Source organism: Miscanthus floridulus, unplaced genomic scaffold, assembly GCF_019320115.1.
Source record: "Miscanthus floridulus cultivar M001 unplaced genomic scaffold, ASM1932011v1 os_1924_2_3, whole genome shotgun sequence".
Taxonomy (NCBI): domain Eukaryota; kingdom Viridiplantae; phylum Streptophyta; class Magnoliopsida; order Poales; family Poaceae; genus Miscanthus; species Miscanthus floridulus.
This window is the reverse complement of record NW_027097990.1, coordinates 42,799-52,358: the sequence shown is the minus strand read 5'-3', so window position 1 is coordinate 52,358 and position 9,560 is coordinate 42,799. Positions and strand designations below refer to the sequence as shown.

Genomic DNA, 9,560 nt, shown 5'->3' with positions numbered 1-9,560 from the left:
CAGAAATGGCTGCTCTCTGTCAATTGTGGACCAGTTTCTGTAAATGGGTATATTTGACTTAGTTAACTTGAGAATCATGCTATGATGATTAAAGATGAATTGTAGAAAATTCCATAAGCTTTCCAGAATGTCTTGTTGCATGGCTATTGGATTTGTATAACTCTAGTTATGATCCGATCATGAAGCTGTTGTTTCCAGTCCAGAAATAGACATATGCTAGTTGTGGTTGTTTACTCCATGTGTTGCTAAGTGTGGTTTATGCCCTTGTTGATGGTCAAGTTATGATCCTTGTGACCTTGTTAAACTTGTGTCATTCTTGATGTGCTTTCTCTCTATAGTTAGTTGTGTGATGTTAGTTAAATAGCTATCGGTGTCTATGTCTTGCATAATCTTGTGTTTGTCTTGAATGCTTATGTGATGCATCTTGTGTTACCATTCATCACATTCATACACATGCATCTTGCATCTCATTAGGTACGCTAGATGAACCACGTGAAGGATGTGATGTGGAGCCGAACTCGAAGATTGGGTTTGGTGGGTCTATCCCAAAGATGGAAGGACTAAGCAAGTGCTAGGACCGGAGATGTCACCATGATGGTGCAAGCTAACTGAACTGACTTGTGTCGGATCCCAGGCAAGCCCCAGAGCATTCTAAGTCTCCTATGTTTTTACAAATAACTTGAGTATCTTTTATTGTTGATGATGCATTAAGTATAGGAATGGGTTGGAACCAATTGTTGCATTATATCCTTACCTTGTCCAGATAAAATCCTATGAATCCTAATTAAGTGTAGGATCGAATGATGCTTAGCTATGCTTAGACCAGTAGAAGTCGGGTGATTTTCTGTCACCTGCGAGATGTAGGATGAGCTCTGGTCATAGTTGGCTATATTTGCTATCATGAAAAAGAACCATGTGTTAATAATGAAAAGAGACCGGATGGGATGATAGTAGTGCAGCAACAAGGCATGGAGGTATTGGGTGTGAATCTATCCTTGTCTGTGTCATTTAAGGACCGATGCGCTGTACATCCTCATGTCATGTTGAATGCATGCCTATCACTTAGTTGGCCGAATAACTCATTCCGACCGCAAAGCCGAGTAGCTCAATTCAGGCCGAAAGTCTGGGAAGTGAATGTGTGCACCCTGGTGGTAGTAAGGATGTGCGGGGAGCTATTGGCGTAAGTCCAAGGTGAGATTGACCAACTGGCAGAGTGGACTCCCTGAGGGTGCGACGCTGCTCAGAACCGTGATTCCTAAGTTGTACCAAAGGTGACCTGATGCAACTCCGACAGGGGGAAGCAGGGTTTGTGTTAGGAATACCCCTCCAGCTGGATAGGAATCGATTTGAATCGCCGTCTCTCCTGGATAGTGAGAACTTGACTGAGCAGCGGCAACATATATTCACTAAATTTAAAGATATGGTTAAAGGATGATGATGATGATGATGATAATGAGCCATGAAATACCTGATATGGTTATTATTGTTTGCAACTTAATCAAGTGATTGATTAGTACAGGTGCTAATATAGATGGTAGGTAATGGCTAAAAGTCACTGCTAGTATAGGTGAATAATGCTAATGGTTACTCAAGCTTTTATGCAAAAAGGTTGTCCAGCTGGATCCACTGATAAGGCCTTGCATAATCCTTGGTGTCATTTGTTTTGGTTTCCGACGGGTAAGTCTGGCTGAGTACATTCGAGTACTCAGGGTTTATCCCACCATGTTGCAGGTGGAGTTCTCGGCCTGTTGAAGATGGTGGCTAACCGCCGATGGGCTCGGTGACTCTATATTTAGTTCTCATCTATGTGCTTTTGTCTGAGGATGTCACTTATGCTAGCAATGTATTTGGAACATATATTAATGTAATCTTTTGAAAGCTATGTTGTTTTCACTAATCGGTTTTGAAACCCAAACTTGTAATATTATTTTCGCTGCAACCCTGTGTATGTGATGTGCATTTGCTTAATCACGCGATCTTGGTTGTGATGTTGATTTACCGAGGTCTTTCGGGACACTCGGCGGACTACCGGGTTTATATGAGTGAAAGTATATGTGTGTCAACGTGTTAGCGGGGACAGCCATACTTGATCTTGTATAAATTGGGCGGTTCTGTCACAATGCCCACATCGGCTGCCATCTTGGAGGCTAACCTTAGAACCACTCACGATGATCCAGAACCTCAGGATGACCAACTAGAAGACGAGCCCACATCCACAGCTGTAACAGGTACACGCATCCACCAAGTGATGGGTTTAACGAAGACCGACGACACCCCTCGCACAGCTGCTGGTATAGAAAACACAAGACTGCAGAGCCCCAGCTATAGTGACCCGCCTAGTCCCAGTCACCGAGGCAGTGGATCCACATCTAGGATGCACTGTCACCCGTGGCATTAGGGAAGAGAACGCAGGCAAATAGGTGTAGGATCCACGCCTGCAGTAGTACCCAACTATCTCCTCATTTGCCTCCTCGGGGCACTGTGCGAACTCTTCCCGTAGCCAGGAGATGGGAACTCTAGAAGTGCGAGCCACCTACTCGCCAAGCTCACGCCCAAGGAAGGCCTCCACTCGTGCTCTCCAGCCCTCTGACCTGCACTACCTAGTGACTGGGTTGCCGTGAATCCTTAGGCCTAGCATCTTCTGACAGTCTTGGAGCATGACTGTTATCTCCTCGAAAGGTAGGTGAAAGCTATGAGTCTCCGGCCGCCACCTATATTTAAGACAAAGCAATATTAATTGTCAAAAAGTCAATCGCATGAACAAATGGCCATGAATAGAGGCAATGATTCAATTTAATACCTATCAACCAGCGCAGTTATGGCCGTTGAGTTGAACTTGGGCAACCCACGACGAACCTGAAAAGAGATGACATCCAAGCCAGCTCTTTGTAGGAAAGGAGTGTACATGTCGTCGTACCGCATGTCCAAGAACCCACTGTGGGTTCTAGGATGAAGGAGCGGAAGGTCCTATATCGAATAAAATATAGTCTCCTGTTACTTCACGAACAAATATACGTTCACCAAATTTTGAACAAAACTTATAGATTATTACCTGCCCTAGCGCTATGAGACATCCTTGGTGGGTCGCCTCGTACGTCGGGTCGAGCAGGTGGAATTGCTCCATCCTACAAAAAAGTGAATGAATTAGAATTTCAATATATAATGAAACATGAACTTACAAATATATAAGTAATTGACACCAATACAAGCACAAAAAGAGACATGCATAATTAATTAAATGAAGACGACAAATATAAAATAATAAAATGAACCAATAGTCGCACCTCACTAATCTGCCAATGGCAACTTCGTGAATTGTGGCCAAGTCTACCACACTTGCCGCACTCATACTGCTCGGGTCAGTAACAAATGGAGTTCCTCTCCCATGCCTCATTCTTCTGGGTATCTGATCCATAACCATCATGTGCCTCGTCCTTTGCCTTGATCCACGCTTGTTCCAATGGTAATACTTTGGCCCATCATATGAAGGCCACTCTCTAGGGTCCTGGAAAGGCACGAAGCGGGGGCTCTATGTGTGCACAAGCATGTCGACACTAAACTCATGAGGTATCCTCCTCTTGATATTATAGTTGCGATGCCTAGCTGCTGCCACCAAATGAGAACATAGAAAGTGGTACTGTCTTGGTTTACCACAAGTGCACTTGAAATCTTGGAGGACAACCACATGTATCCTCGACTCTCAGACCTTGCCGTCAGACGTTGTACCACCCCTATGCTCGACCTAATAAGTCCCTAGGCATGGCCAAAGCATGCAACCTCATGTGTGCCAACCCTTTCTCTTGCCTTCTCTAGGTGTGCCTTTGGTTTCGGAGCCCATATCTCTCTATCACTCCGCAACTGCAATGCATGGGCGTGTCTATCGTTGAACCAGGCAACAAGCTTATAGAAGGTGAATTGAACGATTACATTCATAGGCATACCATGTATCCCCAATAGCAACTTATTGAATGACTCTGCCATGTTGCTGCACTGAAACTCATACCTCCATCCACTGGCGTCGTGAGCTCTTGTCCATTTCTCCAAATCCCTCATCAAACTTGTGAGCCATTGTCTGCCTTCTGCATTTGATGCGGTTCTGACCTGCTCCAACTTTTCCTTAAAGTACTTGTCCTCAAGCTGTCGAGCAGCCTCCTGAAACAGATCAAAGTTATCCTTGACACCATCCTTCCGGAGTAGATTCTCGGCAAGGTGCCGAGTACACCAATGATGGTGCAAAGGTGCATACCCCTCTATCTGCTCTCGCACAGCACTAAGTATGCCCTAATGCCTATCAGATATGACGCCAACCTCCCTGTTAGGCCCAACCACGTGCATCCAAGCTAGCCTCAAGAACCATCCCCAACTGTCATTGTTCTCCTTCTCAACCAAAGCAAATGTCAAAGGAACCAACTTGTTGTTCGCGTCATAGGATATGGCTATAAGAAGTGTGCCCTAGTATTTGCCAATCAAGAACGTACCATCAATGAAGAAGACGGGATGATAGTGCCTAAAGGCCTCGACATACTGAGGGAAGCACCAGAAGGCATGGAAGAATATCTGTCTCCCATCCTTTCATGTATTAGGTTTTGGGATGTACTCATAATGCATTTCTAGATTCACAGCTTTGATTGCATTGAAAAGAACTGGTAGCTGCTCATACCCATCCTCCTAGTCCCCATATATCATCTTCCATGCTCGCTGTTTAGCCCTCCATGCTTTACCATAAGTTATCACATATCCTTCATACAATGCCTCAACGGTCCTGATAATTATCCTCACCTTCATGTTGGGTTCTCCTTGCAAAATTCCCATCAACCGCTTGGCAATGAGGGTAGATGTCAACTGCCGATGCCTTAGTGTCAGCTCATGGTCAGCACAATTGTGTGGCCCGACAACTTTTGTGATCTTCCATTTTCCAGTTACCTGTTGCTTCCTTGCATAAACCCTCCATGGGCAGCATTCCTTGTCACACACAACTATGCAACAGCGCTCCGCATATGAATGCAATACCCTGTAAGGCCTCTTTCATATCACTGCAAAAGCCTGCAACCACCTCTTCAAAGCAAGGAGGTCATTGAACACCCTCTCATTCTCAATTACCATGTTAGGACCGACCTTAGGAGCTTCTAGGAGCTCATCATGATGTCCTTCTACAAACGCCTGATCAGAATGAGTAAGATCGCTGAACTCATGAACTCTAGGATCATGGTGGCCGAGAAAGATACACCTCATCATCTCAACATCACTCTCTGTTAGCTCTCCAACGGGGTGATCATCATCAGAATCAATAGCCCTAGCCATCTCATATGGCTCCGAATCATGCATAATTTTAGCACTATTGGAGCCATAGAATCTATCTCCAAAGTGCACTTACGCAGCAATAGGGGGCACATCCACATTCTCAGGAATGTCTCCTGCAACATCAGTACAGAAATGAGGAAAGAATGAAAGAAATAGATGTAAGAAATGGGGTAAGCTCCCAAAAACCATGCGGTTAAGACACTTACTCGGATGATTCTATGTCAAAGGGATCTCAAAAGGAGGATCTACCATGAAAACATGAGTCTGACAACCATCTACAAATACCGCATTGAGGGCAGATTGAGCATCGGGAACCATAGGTGCAATCTGCACATGCAGGTAAGGTTCTAGAATAGGAGGGTCAATGTGTGCCTAATGATCCATTGCTAGGGTAAACCCATGACGGATGGGATCAACTAACACCCGACACACAACCACGTCCAAACATTACAGCTGGCTCTTCATAGCCGATCTCACATAGTTCTCCCACTGATCCGCACAACCAATTGAGATCATTCGCCTGAAGATGTTCGGAGGAGAACCTAGGTGCAGTACACCATCAACTGCAATGTCATCATCTCCAAGGCAATGCAGCTCCTCCCGAGCCTTTGTAACCATCTCACTAAATGAAGGCCTATCATTGAATAGCACAGGCACGCTTTGCATATCAAGAAACTCAACATATCTATAGCGATCGCTTTGAACGGTGCCTCCATGATATATGGTCACTAGGTTGTCCATCTAGTTCAAACACGTAACGAAACACATGTCCTTTAGTCAAAATTAGACTATAGATAGTACCTAACAAGTACTTTCTAGCTACAAACTAAGTAATCAAGATAATAACTACGTATATATATATATATATATATATATATATATATATATATATATATATATATATATATATATATATATATATATACAGTGTACTCACTAAATAGCTAGATCATATGTAACTACATATCTAAGTAGCTATCTAACTATATCTATGAACCTATGTATCTATGTTACTATCTATCTACATATATATATATATCTCACTAAATCAACTACCTCAGTCATCACATTAACTAGTAAATAACTAATGCCAACTAAGTAGGTATATTGCATATTCATAATTTTTACCTTTCCAACGACTGCTCCGTGGACATCGAAGGAGTCGCAGCGGATGATGGGCTTGGGTCAGGACAACGATCTAGATCGGTGGTGGCACGACCGGCCGCTGCAGGATGCCCGGGGCTCCACGTGGTGAGTCTGGCTCGACGGGCGTGGGAGGCACGCTGGTGCTGGACGGCGGCAACGTGGGGCGAGGCCGGCGGTGGAGGGTGGCACGGTGCAGGGCATGGCACGGGGCGGGGGGGGGGGGGGCAGTGCGGCCAAGGGACGCGGGCCATCCGCTAGGCGCAGGGCGGCCTCAGGGCACGCGCACGGCCGCGGTGGTGCGGCATGGCGCGGCGTGGGCGGCGGCTATCCTAGGGTGAGAGAGGGAGAAGAAGAGAGGAAAGGCGTGAGCCCAGTAGGTATTAAAGGCTCGGCGCCATTAACGTTGGCGCCGAGCTCGGCACCAAGATCTACGGCGCCGAGCTCCCTACCATGCCATCCTCCGTGCCCAGGAGCTCGGCGCCAGAGACGCTGGCGCCGAGGTAGGCGCCAGCATCAATGATGCTGAGCTAAGGGTCTATTTTTTGAATTCTTTCTACCAGGGGTCTATTTGTGAGAAACTTTCAAAAAAAAGGGCTAAATTGTAACAATTCGGTTTGAGTTAAATGCACCAGAGATCCATTAACTTGTAAGGAGGTTTCAGTTAGGTCCATCAACTTCCAAAATGGCTTTTTGGGTCCATAAACTTTTAAAATGGTTCACTGTAGTCCATACCTATTTATTTAACCTTAAATTCAAAGCACATTTGTAGAAAACCCCTTCCCACACACATGCAGGTGCATGCATGGCTCCCAGCGCCCTCCTCCAGCCGCCGCTCTTCCTCCTCGTCATGATGCGCCAGTGCGCGGCCGTGGTGCCCACTGCCCGAAGCCACCCGTGCCAGGACAACAAGCTGCTCTACAGCTGGCACTCATCTCAGACCAGCGCACGCTCGAGCAGCAGGATGGGCGCGGTGCAATAACCTCTTGGGCGCGGTGCTGGACCTAAGCGCGTTGACGAACCTCCAGGTGGTGGGCCTCGCCAAGAACTTGCTGGGCCCGATGTTCCCGCGGCTCGGCCAGAAGGTGGCCAGCGTCGTGCTCAGTGACAACTGCTTCAGCAACGGGCTCCCCACCAAGGAGGTCGCCTCGTTCTACCTCCTCGAGCGGCTTGACATGTCGATGAACTGGTTCGTCGGCCCGTTCCCGCCCACGCTGCTCACGCTGCCATCCATTGAGTACCTCAGCGTGGGTGCAGAGGATCTCGACGGCCATCGGCGTGGCCAGGGGCATCCAGTTCCTACATGGGGGCATCATGCCGGGCCTCTTCGCCAACAACCTCAACATCTACGACTTCGGCGTGATCCTACTAGAGGTCATAACCGGGAGGCCCATCACGTCCATCTGTCCCTCCATCGGGAGCTCTAGCATGACACCCTCCTTACAGACCGGTACCAGCGCTACACCAGCGGGTTCATCCATGCCCATGTCGCGTGCGACGCCCACGACGCCGTCACGTATGGGGTCACGTTCGCCTTACTATTGCTATCGGTGGTGGTGGTGGTGGTCTCCTCGTCCATCGTCGTGGCCCCGGTGGCGTGGTCATTGACCGCCACCACGGCTACAATGCCCGTGGACCCGAGGATGGAGAGGAGCGGGAGGGGAAGGCAACACGCTTTAGCTAGGGCTAGGCCACACCTCGTGGGAGGCCAAGTGTGTCCTCCGCATCATGCCGGTGTGGGCCACCTACATCGTCTACTACGTGGCGTTCACGCAGACCAACACCTACGTCTGCTTCGAGGTGCTGCCGGCGTTGTTCACCATCTTCCCCATGCTGGCGCTCCTCTCGTCCGCCGCGACGATGGCGCTGCTGCCCTGCACAGCGTCTGCACTGAACAGGTTGTCCAAGGACTCGTAGGCGCTGCCATTGAAGTAGGTGAACTGGTCGCCGAAGATTAACGTGTTGAACAGGGCGTCTGACTCAGAGTCGGAGGCCCGGGGCGACGCCTCGTCGTCGGCGCTCTCCGGCTTGGTCCTTTGGTGCTTGCTGGCGCCGCCGCTGCTCTGGTGGGCGGCCTCCAGGGCGGGGTGCGCCGTGGGGGGCTCCACTTCGTACACCGACATGTCCTTCCACGAGAAGTCCGGGAGCACGCCGGAATCGGAGCTCTCGCTGGCCTCGTCCTCCTCGTCTGGATGGCGTTGGCGGGTGAGGGGAAGCACGCTCGGCGCTGGCGCGGCCAGCTCCTAGTGCTACTACCTCCTTAGCTTCCTCGTAGCGGCGGAGGAAGCACTGAACGCGAACGCCGGCTTGCTCTCCACCTCTTCCTCCTCCTCGTCGAACTCCAAGAAGGCCGCCTTGTAGTCGTCGGCCCTCTGCTGCTGCTTGCCCTTACTTACCGCCGGCCAGAGGTGGCTCGGCGTGCCGCGGCGCGCCGGCATGCTCGGTATGAGCTCAGCGAGGATCGCACCACCACACATCTTGCTTTCTCTCTTGGGTTCTTGCCTCTCTTCTCACTAGTTGTTGAAGCGAGTCACTAGTCGGACGCTAGCTAGCTCCTATGTTTGGTTTGGAATGGGTGGTCTCGTCTCGATGAGGAGGCATTGTTAAATAGGGGAGGACGCGCTGGGCTAGGAGGAAGAAGCGGTGGGTCATGGCATGGCATGGGGGCTCCAAAATTCGCGGGGCGAGGAGAGCAGAGCAGCTGAGCAGGGCAGGGAGCTTCATCGCAGCGTGTGTGGGGATAAGGCCGGCCGCCGCGGACATGCAGGGAAGGGCCTGCATGCTCGTGTCCCCTCGTCGCCATCGCTATTTTGGCGGTTGGGCAGGAGGTGTGCCTCATGCCTTCCTCCCAAGTTGCGTCCGCGCTGAAGCCGCTGTTGCGACGTGGTGAAGCCGCTGGAGGAGGGCACTGGGAGCCATGCATGCACCTGCATGTGTGTGGGAAGGGGTTTTCTACAAATGTACTTTGAATTTAAGGTTAAATAAATCGTTATGGACTGCAGTGAATCATTTTAAAAGTTTATGGACCCAAAAAACCATTTTGAAAGTTGATCGACCCTACTGAAACCTCCTCAAGTTAATGGATCTCTTTCGGAGCCGGGCCGGATGGAGCGAGC

The 9,560-nt window shown here is 49.2% G+C and overlaps 1 protein-coding gene across 1 annotated transcript; it reads right to left on the bottom strand.

Annotated features, from left to right (window-relative positions):
* Positions 1-8,228: 8,228 nt before the first annotated feature.
* Positions 8,229-8,921, bottom strand: LOC136534420 (uncharacterized). Its single transcript, XM_066526861.1, has 2 exons — positions 8,701-8,921; positions 8,229-8,637 (listed from the first exon to the last, which is right to left on the bottom strand). The coding sequence occupies exons 1-2, from the start codon at positions 8,919-8,921 to the stop codon at positions 8,229-8,231; spliced, it is 630 nt and encodes a 209-aa protein (XP_066382958.1).
* Positions 8,922-9,560: the final 639 nt, after the last annotated feature.

Excerpts from the sequence above, each read along its gene's own strand:
- LOC136534420 (XM_066526861.1), bottom strand. The coding sequence starts at position 8,921 with ATGTGTGGTGGTGCGATCCTCGCTGAGCTCATACCGAGCATGCCGGCG. Across the intron at positions 8,638-8,700 it reads GCTACGAGGAAGCTAAGGAG|TCCAGACGAGGAGGACGAGG; the intron begins GTAGTAGCACTA and ends CCGCCAACGCCA.